At 57.2% G+C, this 15,255-nt stretch overlaps 2 protein-coding genes across 6 annotated transcripts in view; one reads left to right on the forward strand and one right to left on the reverse strand.

The window, feature by feature from the left end:
- PISD (phosphatidylserine decarboxylase) overlaps positions 1–1,350 on the forward strand; it is a 31,976-nt gene extending 30,626 nt beyond the window's left edge. For 3 of the 5 annotated variants that reach the window (XM_045200983.3, XM_045200985.2, XM_053928509.1), the window contains one exon: positions 54–1,348. In XM_045200983.3, coding sequence (XP_045056918.1) covers positions 54–278 — 225 coding nt within the window. In that variant the 3' untranslated portion in view covers positions 279–1,348. Of the gene's footprint in view, positions 1–53 lie in introns of all 5 variants that reach the window. The other 2 variants (XM_024566765.4, XM_045200982.3) reach the window with 2 other exon arrangements.
- Positions 1,351–1,378: 28 nt separating this feature from the next.
- SFI1 (SFI1 centrin binding protein) overlaps positions 1,379–15,255 on the reverse strand; it is a 48,633-nt gene continuing 34,756 nt past the window's right edge. The window contains 17 exon segments of the mRNA XM_053928499.2: positions 1,379–1,514; positions 1,592–1,703; positions 2,231–2,547; positions 3,567–3,798; positions 3,930–4,034; positions 4,691–4,953; positions 5,028–5,204; positions 5,354–5,428; positions 6,191–6,265; positions 6,701–6,861; positions 8,138–8,234; positions 9,343–9,445; positions 10,521–10,597; positions 11,066–11,161; positions 11,661–11,736; positions 12,458–12,636; positions 12,942–13,023. Coding sequence (XP_053784474.1) covers positions 1,410–1,514; positions 1,592–1,703; positions 2,231–2,547; positions 3,567–3,798; positions 3,930–4,034; positions 4,691–4,953; positions 5,028–5,204; positions 5,354–5,428; positions 6,191–6,265; positions 6,701–6,861; positions 8,138–8,234; positions 9,343–9,445; positions 10,521–10,597; positions 11,066–11,161; positions 11,661–11,736; positions 12,458–12,636; positions 12,942–13,023 — 2,332 coding nt within the window. The 3' untranslated portion in view covers positions 1,379–1,409.

Consider the following 15,255-nt stretch of genomic DNA (forward strand, 5'->3'; position numbering starts at 1 on the left):
CTTCAAGGTCCAGATTACAGGTGTCTACATGCTCTGCCCCTGGCCTCCCCTAGGACCTGCACACAAACAGCCCACGATACAGCAAGGGCTCCTACAACGACTTCAGCTTCGTGACACGTGCCAACAAGGAGGGCATCCCCATGCGCAAGGGCGAGCACCTGGGCGAGTTCAACCTGGGTTCCACCATTGTGCTCATCTTTGAGGCCCCCAAGGACTTCAACTTCAAGCTGAAAGCAGGACAGAAAATCCGATTTGGGGAGGCCCTGGGCTCCCTCTAGAGCCTCTTTCCTGGCTATAGCTGCTGAGGGATCTTCCCTGAACAGAGAAAGGGGAGTCGTCTTGAGGGGAACCTCCTCAGCTACCTGTGGAGGGGACTCGGCACCATGGAGTCTGACCAGGCAGGACCTGGGTGACTTCTGTTTCTGCTGTCCCAAAGGTGCAGATGAGGTCAGTGCTCCCGTCATGCCCTAGACCTACGTCATCCCCTCTTCCCACCCTAAAGAGAAAGTGAATGCTGGGATGATCAAAGATTCCCTTTTGGGGGGAGAAGGTTTTAACCCCTATTGTGTAGACCAGAGACCTTGTGTCTGCTGGCTGAGCATTCAGTGGTCCTGGTTCCCGTCTAAGATGGTAAGTGGTAATGTACCTCCTTGCTGCTCCTCCTGTCACTGCTTTTGGCCTCACCTGCACAGGTGAGGTGCCTCCTGGCACCGAATGCAGGCCTGCCTGCCCCACAGCAAGGCCACATGGCCTTGATGCAACTGCTTTCTGTTTCTCAATTCACCCCAACTCGTTGGGAAAAGCTTTCTTCACACTTGTGGCTGAATGCATCACCCGACTCTGCCGGTGTCTTCTGAGGATGGTGATTAATGGCCAGTGCTTTGCAGACCCCAATGAGTGACCTTCTGGAGTGTTAAGACCAATTACTGAGCCCACCTGCCTGGTGTCCCACGTGGATGGGGCAGGCGGGTAGTGGTGGCACACTAGGGCCAGGGGATAGCTTGTGTCCCCTCCCCAGATCCAGACCTACATCAAATATGGGAGAGTTGCTGCTATTGATTCAGGGGTTTATGTTGGAGGCAAAGGAGCCTTGGTGTATTGGGGTGGGGAGGCAGAGTCAGTGCCTAGAAAACCTGTCCCCAGGTAATAGGTATGCAGTCCTTGGGGAGCCACTGATGGTGGGGACAGGGCCAGGTTTCATGTCTCCTGGGGACTCTGAATTTCTCCTGCAGGAGAAGCCATTTGAACTTTTTCAACTGTATCAGTAGCTCAGTATTTTTGTATGAGAAGTGGGAGACTTCTGAACAGTAATTCATTTAATTGCAACATTTTGAAATAAAAAATAAAACACAGTTCAGCTTTGCGTTCTGTCCCTGGAGGTGGGCCGAGGCCTCCCTGGGGCTACAGCTCTAGCGCAGAGCCCGCCGCAGCACCTGCACTCGGGCAATGCACACATTAATGGGCTGTCGCTGAGCCTGGAGCTTTGCAGCCAGCTGCTGGATCTGCACTTCCACCTGGGGGCCAGGCAGGGACAGGCTAAGCTGAGAGGAAGCACATTCAGAGCCCATCCCAGGACTGCGTGGGACCTCACCTCCTTCAGTTCTTCCTGCACCTGCCGCTCTGCTTCCTGGTCATCAGGCCTAGGCTCCTCCCGGCTCAGCTCTAGCCACTGGCGCAGGCTGCTTGCTTGCCGCTGGTAGGACCTGAGGCAGTGAGGCACCTGCTGCATGCCTGGCTGGGCCCCTGGTGGACGCCCACACTTGGACTGAAGCACATGGGCTATTTACTAAGGCTGGTGGGGCAGGGTAGGGTCGTTCCTGTTCCTCTCCCAGCCTCCACTCTGTCCAGCAGATGGCACCTCGGATGGGCCCAGGGGGAACCTCCAAGGCTGCCGCTTATGGTGAGGGTCCCCAGCCTGGGCTTAGAGGCTGTGGGCTTGGGACCCAGACCACAGGCAAGCCAGGACAGCCCACTACATGCAGCTGGGGCCAAGGCCTGTCTTTGCACCTTTTCATCACATGACCCATTCAGGTTTAAAATTTTGCTCAGCTTTGCTGTCCCCTATCCCATAGTAAGGCCAAGCTGGCCTTCCTAATAAGGAGGACTGGAGGGGCAAAGGTGCCACCTGTGTGCAGGGGGCTGGCAGTGCACAGTGCAGGTGAGTCAGCCCTGGGGCCCTGGCAGCCAGTTTCCAGCTGTTCCTGTGGGCAGGGGTGTTTCTGGGGCTTACCTGAGGTTCTGCTTCATGCTCTGGTAGTCCTGCAATTGCCGCTGGATGTCCTCAAGTTCGGCCTCCAGGCCCGTGTGGCCCGTGGCAACAGAACAAGCTTGATCTTGACTGCTCCCCTGGCTGGGCCCAGGCTGAATGGAGGGAGCCCAGGTGCTTGCTGTGTGGGCAGACCTCAGGTACACACCTGCAGTTTCAGAGCCAGGCCCAGGCAGGGTGCCTGTGAGGTCCCCAGGAAGGAGCAGACGGGGGTCGGGGACAGTGGCTGGTCCTACAGGGGCCTGGGGCACAAGGCCAGGGGAGGTCAGCCACGCTGATGCCTGTAAAGGAAGGAAGGACACTAAGCAGGGAAGCTGGAGGAAGGCCTGGGACACCAGCCAAGGCCACCTACTGCAAGGGGAGAAGGTGAGGCCCCAGGAGCTGGGCCTTCCCACAGCCAGTGTCCTGGCCCTGTCCTTCCTTCAGGACCACACACCAGGCAACCCATACCTTTGCAGTCTGGTCCCGCCCCTTCCCAGGGCCTGGCTAAGCACTGTTCCAAATAGCTGTTTCAAGCCTTTCTGACCTTTCACCCCTGCCCCACTCTGAGCTGTGACCTTTCAGTGAGAAAGTGTTCAGAGCCAATTGTTCTTGTCCAGCCACCTTCCTCCATTCTGCTTGTTCCCTCCTTGTGAGAACAGTGTCGCCCCTCCTATCGCCCGCCCCTCACCAGTCCTACAGCTCTCTTCAGGCACCAGCTCCTGGGGTGGCCCAACCCCACTGCTGTCTCCTCAGTTACGGGGCTCTCAGGGTTTCTCCTCCCTGCCTGGATTCCTTGATTTTGATTCTCAATTTTGATCTCCAGACCTGGCTCACAGTCCTGTTGCTTTATCTCAAATTTGAGAAGTTCAAAACACTGAATGCTTCACCCAAATGGGCCCCCCAGTGTTCCTTCTTTCAGTAAGAGAACTCACTATTCCTCGAGTTATCCAAGCAAGAGCCCTTCCTTCACTCGTATCAAACCCATCGGAACAAGCCCTGCCTCTTCTGCCGCCACCAGCACCTTTCACCAGGGCTTGCACAACCCCCCATGATCTGCAGTTTCTATACATGTCCTGTCTCTGCCGCTGGAATACATACAGCCTCCTGAGCAGGGGCCTCGGCGGGCTGTTCCCTACTGTGTCCCTAGAACAGCAGCACCCGTACTCAGTGAATGGATGAGTGGCCCCACTGCCTCTTCCTGAGGTCGGGTTCTTCCGGAAGCAGTAGGTATAGCTGTAGCTACAGCGCCAAGGGCATGAGAAAGAGCACTGAACACTAGACTGAAGAAAGGGACCCCGGGTGGCCAGCGAGGACTTACCCTAGGGGGTGTGTCCACACCACGTGGCATGAAGGAGGACGGGGGCAGCAGCTCCGGGCCTGTATTCACCGTGGGGGACGGCTTCAGGCCAGGGCCACCTGGCAGGGTTCCAGGCTGGGGCAGGGAGCTGCTCAAGACCAGTACTCTCTGGGCCTTTTCCAGCAAGGGCCTTGTCAGGGAAGGGGCTGTTGGCTGGGCCGTGCCTAGGCCTTGCTTCCTCGATGCCTCAGTCCTGAGCAGAGGGAAGGCAGGAGCTGGTCAGGCCTAGGTACCCTGAGGAGCTGGAAGGAAAGGGGGCATCCACCCTCAGGCCCCAAATTGAGAAACCATAGACTTTTGGGGGCCCAGGACTATACGACCTACCCCTGCCCCCCAAGGGTGTCATACACCAGAGGCCTCTGGCTCTGCAAGGGATCCAGCAAGAAGTTTGGGCATCGTGGCTGCTTCCTTGCCGAGCGGATGGCATTGCTGGGAAGAAACATGGGCCTGTTCCTTCCAGGCTGCCCAGGGGCTGCAGGGGACCTGAGACCTCTGTGGGGTAGGGGGTCATCCGGGCCAACCCCTCCAGCCCCACAGGGAGACTGAAGGCCAGAAAAGGAAAGGCTCTTGCCTAAAGTCAGAGGGTGAGCTGGGGTGGGCCCAGGCCATAGACAACTAGCAACTCCAATGGGATGAATCTGGTGCCTCACCCACATCGTCTCATTTGAGCTTTACAGCGACCTTGCTGACGCAGTTGCTTGTCCCATGTCACAGGGGAGCAGGCTTGTCAGGGTCAGGGTATGAGGCAAATAGAGCAAGACTAAGGTCCAGGCCAGTGCTCCTCCCCACTAGTGACTTCCCCAGGCTCAGACAGCACTGGGCACTCTGAAAGCCAACAGCTGCATCAGCAGTCTGCTGGGATGGGGCAGGGACCAGGGCATAAAAAGTGGGGTGTCCAAGAGGGAGCCCCGTTTCCTGGATGTTAGGGGAGAAGAGGAACACTGGCAGGTCTGGGAGCAGGAGGGCAGGACTGCCCTAATGCTCTTCCTTGTGTTGTGTCCTCTCCCTGAGCTCAGGAGGGACAGGTCCTGCTAGAGAGAGAAGTCCCAGCAGCTCAACCGTGGCCCTAAGGGATGGCTACTCACAGCTCTGGGAGTTGGGGCTCCCCAGCATCTAGGGCCAGGATGCCCAGAGCTCTCTGCAGCTCGTGAGGAGCTCGTGGCCTCTTGGTCTCCAGGGCAGCATCCCCAGCACCAGCAGCGACATGGTTGGGAAGGGGACCCTTGAATGTCACCCTCCTGCTGGACACGTTGGATGTGGGGGGCTGAGGCACCCTGCCTGGGCCCAGCACCTTCTGTTTCCATAGCATGGCACAGCGATGGACTGCCCGGTGGAGGCTGTGGGCCGCCTGCAACAGCCTCTGTCAGATCCTGCCATGGCCTGCCCGCTCCCCACTAGAAGGGCGGGGGACCCTGGGCCTACCTGCACCTGCTGCTGTGTGTGCAGCTGCTGCCGGAGCATCTTCATGCCGGCTGCGAACCGCAGGAGGCAAGTGACGCCCTCCTGGAGGAGCTGCTGGTGGTAGGCCTGCACTGCCCGCTCCAGCCTCACCTTCTTCCTCCTCCTTTCCAGCACAAAACCCCGCCACGCAGCCCACACCTCCGGGGGTAGCGGGGAGGAGAAGGTGAGACCTAGCCCTCCCTCCTTAGGCTCCCCCAGGGGCTGTGCCCACAACCCACCCTGCCCTCCACTGAGGCACAGTCCTCTCCTGGGAGCAGCAGAGGCAGTGGGACGGGAGCCCCCAGTACCTTTGCCTGCAGTGAGAAGGCCCAGAGCCATAGGGCGCGTGCTGTGTCCTGCTGCTCCTGCCTCCTGTTCACAAGCTGTGGGCCAGAAAGAAGAGATTACCGAAAAGCCACCTTCAGGAAGGCCACCCTGACCACAAGGCCCTGTCACTCTCAGACCCCTCTCTGCCAGGCCCTGAGGGGTTGGATCAGGGAATGATCCTCTGGCAGGAACAGTGGCAAAGAGCTCCGGTGGAGGGAACCCATGGGGGCAGCACACTGGGCTGGCCGGAGAAAGGCTGGGGACACGTCCCCACTGCAATCCAGGGAGTGAGAGGGACCCGTGCATGTGAACTTGACCATGCACGTGAAGGTCTGCTGAGCGGGATGCAATCCCACCTGGCGTTTTATCAAGGCCTTGCATAGACTTAAAAGCATCTCCTATTAATTCTTGCATTTACCCTGATGTGTTTTTTTATTTAAGATTTTGTTCATTTATTTTAGAGAAGGGAAGGTAGGGAGAAAGAGAGGGAGAGAAACATTGATGTGTGAGAGAAACATCGATCAGTTGCCCCCTGCGTGCATCCCACCTGGGGACCAGGCCTGCAGCCCAGGCATGTGCCCTGACTGGGAATTAAACTGGTGACCCTTCGCTTTGCACAATGACACCAAACCAACTGAGCCACACCAGCCAGGGTCTGATGTATTTTTGAATGTGACACATAGGATCCTGAAGTGACTTGGCCTTATATAGTCACAGGTGGAAGGAAGCTGGCAAGGCCCAGAAATGCAGGGGGGCGGGGGGGGGGGGGGAGCTGGTGGGACAAGCCCTGGGAGAAGGGACTTCTCAACAGCTCCCACCTGCTGTCTCCACTGGCAGAAGCAGGACCGGCTGAGTGTCTGGGCCAGGAGTTGGGTGCCCCGTCTCTGCAGGAGCTGGGAAGAGAGTGGGCACAGAGGGAGCAGCCTGGGTGTCACCAAGTGCCTCACACCCAGACCGCAGGCTCCCCCACCCAAGTGAACAGTCGTCCCATCGCCAGATGTCCTGTTTGAAGCCAGGGGCCTCCTGCACCAGGCAGGGGCTTCCAGATGACTCCACAGCTCCTCTGGCCCCAACAAGCTGTGACGGAGTGAACTGGGTTTCTCTGCTGAGCCATCATCCACCAGCGGGAGAGCCAGTCGGAGACCGGCGTCCCCCCAGCCATCCCAGAAAGGCTCAGGCAGCCTCACGCCCACAGGGCCCCAGGTCAATCAGCATCCGCACTGGCTGCTGAGTTCTGCAGGAAGGACCTCTTACTCCCTGGGAGGTGGTCTCCTGGCCTGGATGGCTGCAGAGCATAGGGGAGCTGGGGGAGCTGCTGCCTGCCTCACCTTTTTCCTGACACAGCCCAGATGGTGCAACTTCCAGCGGGCCAAGCCCTGCAGCAGCAGCTGCCGACGGTAATGCTGTGCCGCTCTCTCCAGCTGGGCTCGCTGCTGGGCTGCCCTCCGACCCCTATCCCGCCAGCACTGAAACCAGGTCCTGAGACGGCCTAAGGCAGATCCGAGTTAGTTTGCTCTTTCATAGGATCTATACGAACTATGTCGGGTAGAGAGCAGAGTGGGGAAGGCAGAGTGGGGAAGTTGGGGTGTCCTCCCACACACAGTGAGACCACCACATGTGGGTTTTCCTCTGTGGACAGCTCCAGCTGTCGTTAGCAACTGTGAGCTCCCTGGGCATTGGAAGCAGGTCTGTGCTTGGTGTCAGGGCCCCCCAGAGTGCCCGATGCTGCTGGGCGACCCAGAGGTCTGACAGGGTGACAGGCGGTGGCCCTGTCTTGCCAGGGAGGAAACCGAGGCTCGTAAGTCCAGCAGCCCGAGCCAGGCTGGGCCCGCACCCTGCATTTGGTTTCTGTCACCAGGGTCCCTCTGGAGGAAATAAACACCCTCTTCTGTTTGTTTTGTTGTTTTTTACTTTGGATTTCTTTGTTTTCTTAGACTCTGAGAGAAGAGCGCTGATGCCTGGATGGGGTGCCCTCCAGCGCCTGCTGGAGGGGTCAGGGGGCAGCGTTCGCAGCCTAGAGGCCAAGCATTAGCACTGAATGCTGACACCTGTCAGGCCCTGCTGTAAGCACACGTACATTAGTCTCACTGGGTCCTCGTAACAACCCAAGAGACAGGCAGCATATCCCCACTTTGCAGATGGAGAAACTGAGGCTGCGATGGGGACTTGCCCCAGGTGGCTTAGCCAGTGCTTGACCCCTGCCTGCACTGCATAAACAGTTTTAATAATGACACCTTGCTCCTAGTTCATCCTCCTCCAGCCCCCAGCCCCCAGCCCCATGCTTGGACTGCCAAGGTGTGCCTGGAACAGAGAGGCCTTAATTGAGCCAAGAAATGGCCCCACAGGTGGAATACACATCTACGATGCGCTGAGAACACGGTCTCAAGGCTCCCGAGTCCCTTGTACTATCCTTAGTGCACACGGCAGTCCCAGGGCCTGCCATGCGCTACAGTGATGTGTCTGTAAGCCAAGGAACAGCAAGGACCGCTGCGAGCCCCAGAAGCAGGAAGAGACAAGGAAGGATTCTTCCTTAGCCTTTGGAGGGAGCACAGCTCTGCCAGCACCTTGACTTTGGAATTGGCCCCGAAAACCGAGAGAACCATTTTCTGTTGTTGTAAACTTCCCAGTCTGTGGTGCTTTGTCACCTCAGCAACAGGAAACGAATGCACATGAAGGAGTCAAAGACTAAAGGGAAGCAAAGGGCACAGCCTGACAGTCCTGGGCCCTTCACAATCCTCTCCTCGGCTGCCAGCGGCCCCTCTTACCCCTGTCCAGCACCTTCTGAGCCTCCCTGATGGCGCAGACCTCCTGCTGTCGGTAGTATATCTGCACTGATGCGGCCTCCCGCCACTGGACCAAGACCTAAGGGGCAGCGAAGAACAAGAGGGGCGACCACAGCATGTCCTGACGTCCTGGGGACACTCAGCTCTGCTGGCAGCCCCTCAGGGAAGGAGGCTGAGAGGCAGACGCACATTCCCGGGAGCGCGCACCTCCCATGCAGGCCGCAGCCGCAGGCAGGGTCCCGTGCCCCCATGGGAGGCCCAGTGCCTCGGGTGATGGGCCTTGTCCACCAGAAGGAATTAACCGTCACTCTGTTGTATTTGTTAACAAACTGCACGTTACACGCTCTCTTCGTATGTGAGACTGACGAAACCGCACTAACAGACACTTTAAAAAGGGGTCAAGCAGCCAGGGGACACTTCACCCCAGAAAGGCCTCCCCCCTTCTGAGCTCCAAAGCCAAACAGAGTCCTGACCCTCCTCCCAGGACAGGGAGCCACACGCTGGCCTCAGCGCTTTCCTGCACAGACTGGGTGTCGGCCTTGTGCACTAGCTCCTCCTCTACAGACACTGCAAAGTTGGTAGGAGCAGCCCGGCCCTGGCCTGCCAGCCGGGCTCCAACCTACTGCTTTCTGCTACAGCGCCCGAGTCAGGGACCACCTCTGTCATGTCATTTGTTTTGAGTCCCTTCTGTTTTCTTCCCACAACCACATCCTACCACCCCCTTCCCTCTCCCAGTGCACAGGGACCAGACCCCACCACGTCGTATTTTGGGGCCACTTCCCACCAACAATGACCAAATGGGGTGCTCTATGCTTTCCAGAAAGTCCCGAGGCCAAGAACCCTGCGAGGCTGATGAGGCAGAGCGAGCATTCTCTTCTGACAGCTGTGGAGACATGGCGGTTAAATGCTCTGTCCCAGGGGAAGGGTCCGCGTGCGCAAGATGCTGGTTCTGATACGAACTAGTTCACCTATTACACGCTGTGTTCTGCTTTAATGAATATTGGTTCAGAATTCAGTAAAACAAAACCCAATGGCTCACCTGGCAGAAGAGGAGTCATCCTGTTCTCTAGGTTCCGTGTCCCATTCAAATCCTGGCACCACCTCCCGCACCACCGCCCGCACCACCGCCTTGCAGGGGCACAGTCCCAAACCCTCCTGGGTGACTGGCTGGTCCCCCCAGGCCTCACCTTGGAACACAGGGTCCTTCTGAAGTGAGCTCTGGCTCGAGAGGTTTTCTTAGCTTCATCCACATGGGCTCTGGTGTTCTCTCTCCAGCGACGGAACACATCCCTGCAGGTACACAGGCCAGGACAGGGGTGACGCCAGTACGTAGAGAGCGCGTGGGGCTCTGTGAATCACTCCTGGTGGTCCCTCTCCTGAATCAAGGACGCGCTGTGCCTCAGAACATCCCTTTCACCGACAGCCATGTTTACGTTGGCACAGACGTGCAACACTCGGTTGCTGAGCGCCTGCCCTGTGCCAGGCCCGGGGGACATCGTGGTGAACAAGACCAAACACCACCACATCCTCACGCAGTTATGTGCTACGGGGAACGCAGAGTCATAGCCAGGCAATGACAGGCCGGTGATTCACACCGCGATGAGGGAGCCACAGAGACAGGGCAGCTAGAGGGAGGGCACTGGAACCTCAGCACCTGTGCCCGGGGCTGAGTTAGTCCGGGGAGTCCCTCTTCCTGCACCCCACTGCGGAGCTGAATGGACGCTTTGTGGGACTCTGAAGGAGGGACAGCGGCGTTTCAAGTCCACAAGGCCCAGCGCCCACGGGAAGCCTGGAGAAGGCAGGAAAGAGTGGAAGGAGGAGGCCTGCCAGAGGAGGGAGTCTAGAGCTTGGCTTAGCAGGAGCTGGGGGACGGGTGCATGAGGGAGCTGGAGCTGAGGTAGGTGACCTCCGTGCGTGTCACAGATGCAGGTCCTACAGATGGAAAGATGACTCTGGAGAGTCAGTGAAAGGTCTGGAGCCAAGCAGGGAGGCAGTGGACAGGGAGCCATTGCAGCTTCCAGAGCAGGGCAGGTGCCAAACTGCTGCCTGGAGAAGTGAATCTTTCAGGTCTGAAAGGGCGGTGGAGGAAGGGCTCAGAGGAGCGAGACTGGCGGGAGATCTCACAGACATCCAGGTGAGAGCTGCTTCCCTGAGGACCCACTCTGCACACAGCAGGGGCTCGAGACGTAAGAGGTGACCCAGTGAACGGGGTGCCCACTGTGGAGAAGCCAAAGCTACGCTATGAGCGGCACGAAGCAGCCAGGTCTGCCCCATGCTGGCCCTGGACAAAACTCCCCATCCTGCCTGGGTCTGGAGTCTGCTCCCCGATCCTCAGGCTGGGCCTGGGAGACACTGGGAGACTCACCGCAGCAGCTGCCTCTTGTGCTGGCTCTCCCTGGCCGCCACCTCTTGTAGGACGCTCCGCACCCGGCTCTGGTAAGTCTGTAGGAGACCAGGACTGGAGGCCACCCCTGGGCGCTATTCCCAGGCAGGCCTCAGAGGTTCTCAGCAGGGATTTCGATGCTAACAGCAATCGCCAGAGGGTGGGGAGAGGCCAAAGGCCCTAGGCCCCAGGCCCGGAGACCACCCACACAGCAGGGAGAGGACTCTCTCACTAAGTCCTCACCTCCTAAGTCAGACCACTGGACTGCTGGACCGGGGGCCACTTGGATAGTAAGGCTGAGGTCCCCAGACAGCATTTGTTTTTACTTTTCTTGTTTGTATTTTCCAAGCAAGTGTGGAAGAACTTAGCCCTGGGGCTGGAAGACCCACTGTCTAGGGCGCTTGCTCTGAGGATGGTGGGATTACTCTTTTGTGAGTGGGGCAGGAAGAACAAAGAAGGGAAACAGAGTCTTCAGGATTCCCCTCCCCCAAAAGGCAAGGCCACGTGGGGAAGGGAGCAGGTCCTACCCCCCAGGTCTGCAGCGCCCTCTGTTGCAAGGTGTGCTGGTGATGCAGGTCTGCTCGCATCAGCTTCTGCCGCTCTGCGCCCTGTAGGGCCAGGCACTGCGGGCAGAGGAGAGAGTGGCCACGGAGGGCCAGGAAGGACAGGCTCGGCTTGGCCTCCATTTTACACACAGTTTGGATGAGCTTGGGCGAGGACCAGAACCTGGGAGCCCAGCTTCCTCACCTATAAATAGGTACCGTTAGGGGTTTTGTGATGATTACATGGGGCCAGTGCCCGACTTAGGATAAATGCTCCAGCAATGTCAGCACAAACGTCTTTGCTCAGAGTGGGGTGAATATCAATGGCCAGACCAGGAATTTCAGATTCAGTAAGTTCAGAAAAGAACAGCCTAGCCCATAAAAGAACAAGACATTTGAGCCGACTGTCTCATGAAACCAGGTTAACATTCTTGATCTGCTGCCTGGCCTCTTCCCTACGCTCCGAGGCAGGTGGTTTCAGAGGGACTGGGGAGAAGCCCATATGGCTGCTGAGTCACGCTGACCCACAGCTCCACCTGTCCACAAGCCACATGTGGTGGCACCTGTGCCAAAGCCTCACCTCCCTCCACCTGTTCCAGGCCCAATGCAGCAGCCGTGCTGAGTGGAACTCGGCAGCCAGCACCTCGCCCATCTTCCTGTGGGGAGACAGCCAGAGCTAGTGCTGCAGCCCAGAGGCGGCCGGGGCCCTCACGGTGGGCGCCGCTTCACCATCCCTGGCTCCTGCCTAGCGGTTCTTCAATTTGCAAGAGAGTCAAGATCCACTCTGAACAGCTGCCAAAGGATTTGGGCTCCCCACCCGGGAAAGTGCACATGTAATCAAGTTTTCGCAGGATGCCTCTCAGGGCTTCAAGTACCACCGAAGCCTGTTCACGTGCAGGGGGCTGTGCAGGAGGTGTGGCCAGAGCCTGAGAGGTGGGGAGACCTCACAGCACAAAGTGGATGCAGAAAGGGAGCAAAGCAGGACAGTGTCTGCAGTGGGAACGCGGGCTGCCTGTCCCGCCCGTCCTGCCCCACGAGCCAAATGGTGTGGGGAAGACTGCCACACCATGCCCGCTGGCCACAACCGCTGCTCCTGGGGACGGGGTCAGTTATGCCCCAACAGGCGCATGACTCTAGTCCTTGGCCATGGTCACTCCGCATGGGCCCCGAGCAGCAAGCGGGATGCAGCCTGTGAACAGGACTCCAGTTCCACAGGCACGTCTGTCCCCTCACGTTCCCGGATCCTCTCGCCACAGCCCCGGCTTCGCTTAGACCGCTTCGGGCTGAAATTTCCAGAACTTAAAACCAGAGTCCAGGCCAGCACAGCCTTCTGGCCGGGCACTCAGAGCTGATAGTGCTGCCCCTCTGACCACTCACTCTGATCTGAGCCCTCGGGCACTCTCCCTCCACGTGGAGAAGGCCTTCCGGAGCCTCCCCTGGCGGTGGTGGGCACAGGCCACTGCTTGCCGCTGCCGCTCCCGGCGATGCGCTGCCGCCTGCTGCCGCCACGTGAACCAGGACCTCCGCAGAAGCTGCCGCTCGGCGTGAAGGATGGCCTGCCGCAGGACGGGAGAACGCTGAATGGGTCAAGTAGGAGGGGACACGGAAGCCAGAAGAATCTAGAGGCTACAAGTAATGACCAACACCAAAGAAATGGACATTGGGGAGCCAGCTGCCCTGGCCCAGAAGTCACCGTGCGAAGGAAACAGACGCCCAGACCTGGCCCTGCTGTGCATCACGAGCAGGCCGTCCTTCAGTGAGGGCCTGGGCTCCAGCGGTGTCCTGAGGGGGAGGCACGGAATGCAAAGCCCTGAAACGGGTCCTGCCCGTCCCAGGTACCTCCTCAGGGGAAACCACTTACTATTCTCTCTGCCAAGCGGTTTTCTTGATGCCGAAACATCTTTTGCCACCAAATAGCAAATACTTGCTTCTCTAATGTCTCCCTATATAAAAAATAAAAATAATAATAATAGTAGTAAAGCACCTAAAATTAAACAACTAAAAAAGAATGAAAAGTTCCAAGTGGGTTTTTCCTTTAACACTGTGCTATTAAGAGGCAAATAAGCTTAGAGCTGAAAAAAGAAAAGGGGAAGAAAAGGAAAGCAGAAAACAGTGGTCAAACCCCCACAAACAAGGCAATACTTTCCAAGTATTTCTGGTGTCAGCCAGGCACGCAGTCTGAGAAAGACCCTGACTTTGAGACCCTGGTTCTTCTGCGGTTCCACACTGACTGACCAACAGTGACCAACGATTACCAGTGAAAGCCGTCCCCATCCATGCTGACCAGCCAGGACACAAACTTGGGGCAAGTGGCTTGAAAGATGCCTGGCCCCCAGGGCCAGCTGCGAAGGTCTGAGGTCACCCAGGAGGGGGCACTTAACACCCGCGTCCCAGGGGAGGTAGACAGGGAGATGGGTTTGGCAGCCACTGCTCTGTCGCCTCGGCCTCAGCCCACTTGCTCACCTTAACGAAGTCAAAGCCCGCAAAGCAGTGCTGGGACACCTGGTCAACAGCCACCAGGGGCTGTGCATGGGCAAAGCCAGGTGCTCTCATTAAAAGAAAAAATACCGTTAGAAAATGAAAAGGCAAGCCACATACGGGAAGATGATACTTTCAATACGTATATATATATCTGACATTGGACTTGCATCCAGAATATATGAAGAACTATATATCAACAATAATAAAAAGACACATAACCCAATGTTTTAAAAGCCAGAGAAAAGACTTGAACAGGCACGTCACAAAAAATAAACAGAGTCGATAAACACATGATAAAAGACTGAACGAATCAAAACCTGAGCCGCCCGCCACTAGTCAGCCGGGCAAGACAGACCCAGGCAAAGCAGCTGCCGGGAGACAGCTGCTCCCTCGGGCACGCAGCAGTTGTAGCCACAGGGACCCCCACTTGGAGTGGTCATTGCTTCCTCAACAGCAATGCCCCGGACGAGCTCTGCTACTTTCCTGCATTCCCGATGATACTCACGACAGGACTCCCAGGGAATCCCCACTTCTCCTCCCTCCTGGTCCTGCCTCAGAAACAGCAGCCAACCCCAAACCGGTCGGTCCCTGTGCCCCTTTGACCCCCCTCAGAGTCCTTCAGAGGGGACCCAACCCTTGCAAACTCCTCTCCCTCAGGTCGGGCAGCACTCCGGAGTTCCTGTGATCAGTCTGACTTGGTTGAACAACCACAACCGGCTTTTCTTCCAGGCTGATCGGGCTTTACTGACGCTCACGTCATGAGTCAGCGGGGAAGCGAGCACCCCGTACCCACCAGGACAAGTAAATCAGAAGGACTGTGAACACCGAGTGTTGGAGAGGATGTAGAGCAACTAGAATTTTCATACTTTCTGGTGGGAACATAAACTGACGTGACCACCTATAAGCATGTACTAGGTATGTCTGCCCAAAGAAATGAGAACGGTCCACAAACACACATGTTCACAACAGCTTTATTCGTAATGGCCTCAACCCAGAAACGACTCCTGTCCTAAATGGATCAAAATACTGCCTTATATTCACACCATAGAACACTACCCAGCAAAAAAAGACTGAAGTGCTGATACACGCAACAACATGGCTCAATCTCAGAAACGTTCCACTGAACTTTAAAAGAAGCCAGATACCCTGGCGGGGTAGCTCAGCTGGTTAGAGCAGCATCCCAATACGCCAAGGTTGTGGGTTCGATCCCCACAGACATCTGTCCATTACCTATAGGATCAGGCAACCCCCTCAGCCTGGTCCTCCTCCGCCTGCCCACTCCCGCCATCCATCCTCACCCCCTCGGCTCACAGCCAGGCCTCCCCCAGGTTCCGGCCTCAGCACTAGCTCTGAGCTCTGGACCTTGTGGCTGACAAAACTGAGGATGCAAGGATCTGTTCTCCGGAACTGTTCTTCAGTTGCTTCTCGTGTAAACAGCCTTATCTCCCACAAAGTCATTAAAAAGATCTTCTCCCTCCTCCTTGGACTTTGGAATCAAGGAGCTCTGAGTTTCAACCCTGGCTCTGCTGATTACTGTCTGTATTACCTGGGCGAGTCACGTATCACTTTGAACCTGTTCTCTCAGGACTGCTGGCAGAAGGAAATCATTAAGGAAGATGATGATGTCATAGGCCAATGAGTCTATGTGTTGGTTTCCTTTCTGCCATCAGGTCATGCCTAGCACAGTGGCAGAC

This window comes from Desmodus rotundus, chromosome 7 (assembly GCF_022682495.2).
Source record: "Desmodus rotundus isolate HL8 chromosome 7, HLdesRot8A.1, whole genome shotgun sequence".
Lineage (NCBI taxonomy): Eukaryota > Metazoa > Chordata > Mammalia > Chiroptera > Phyllostomidae > Desmodus > Desmodus rotundus.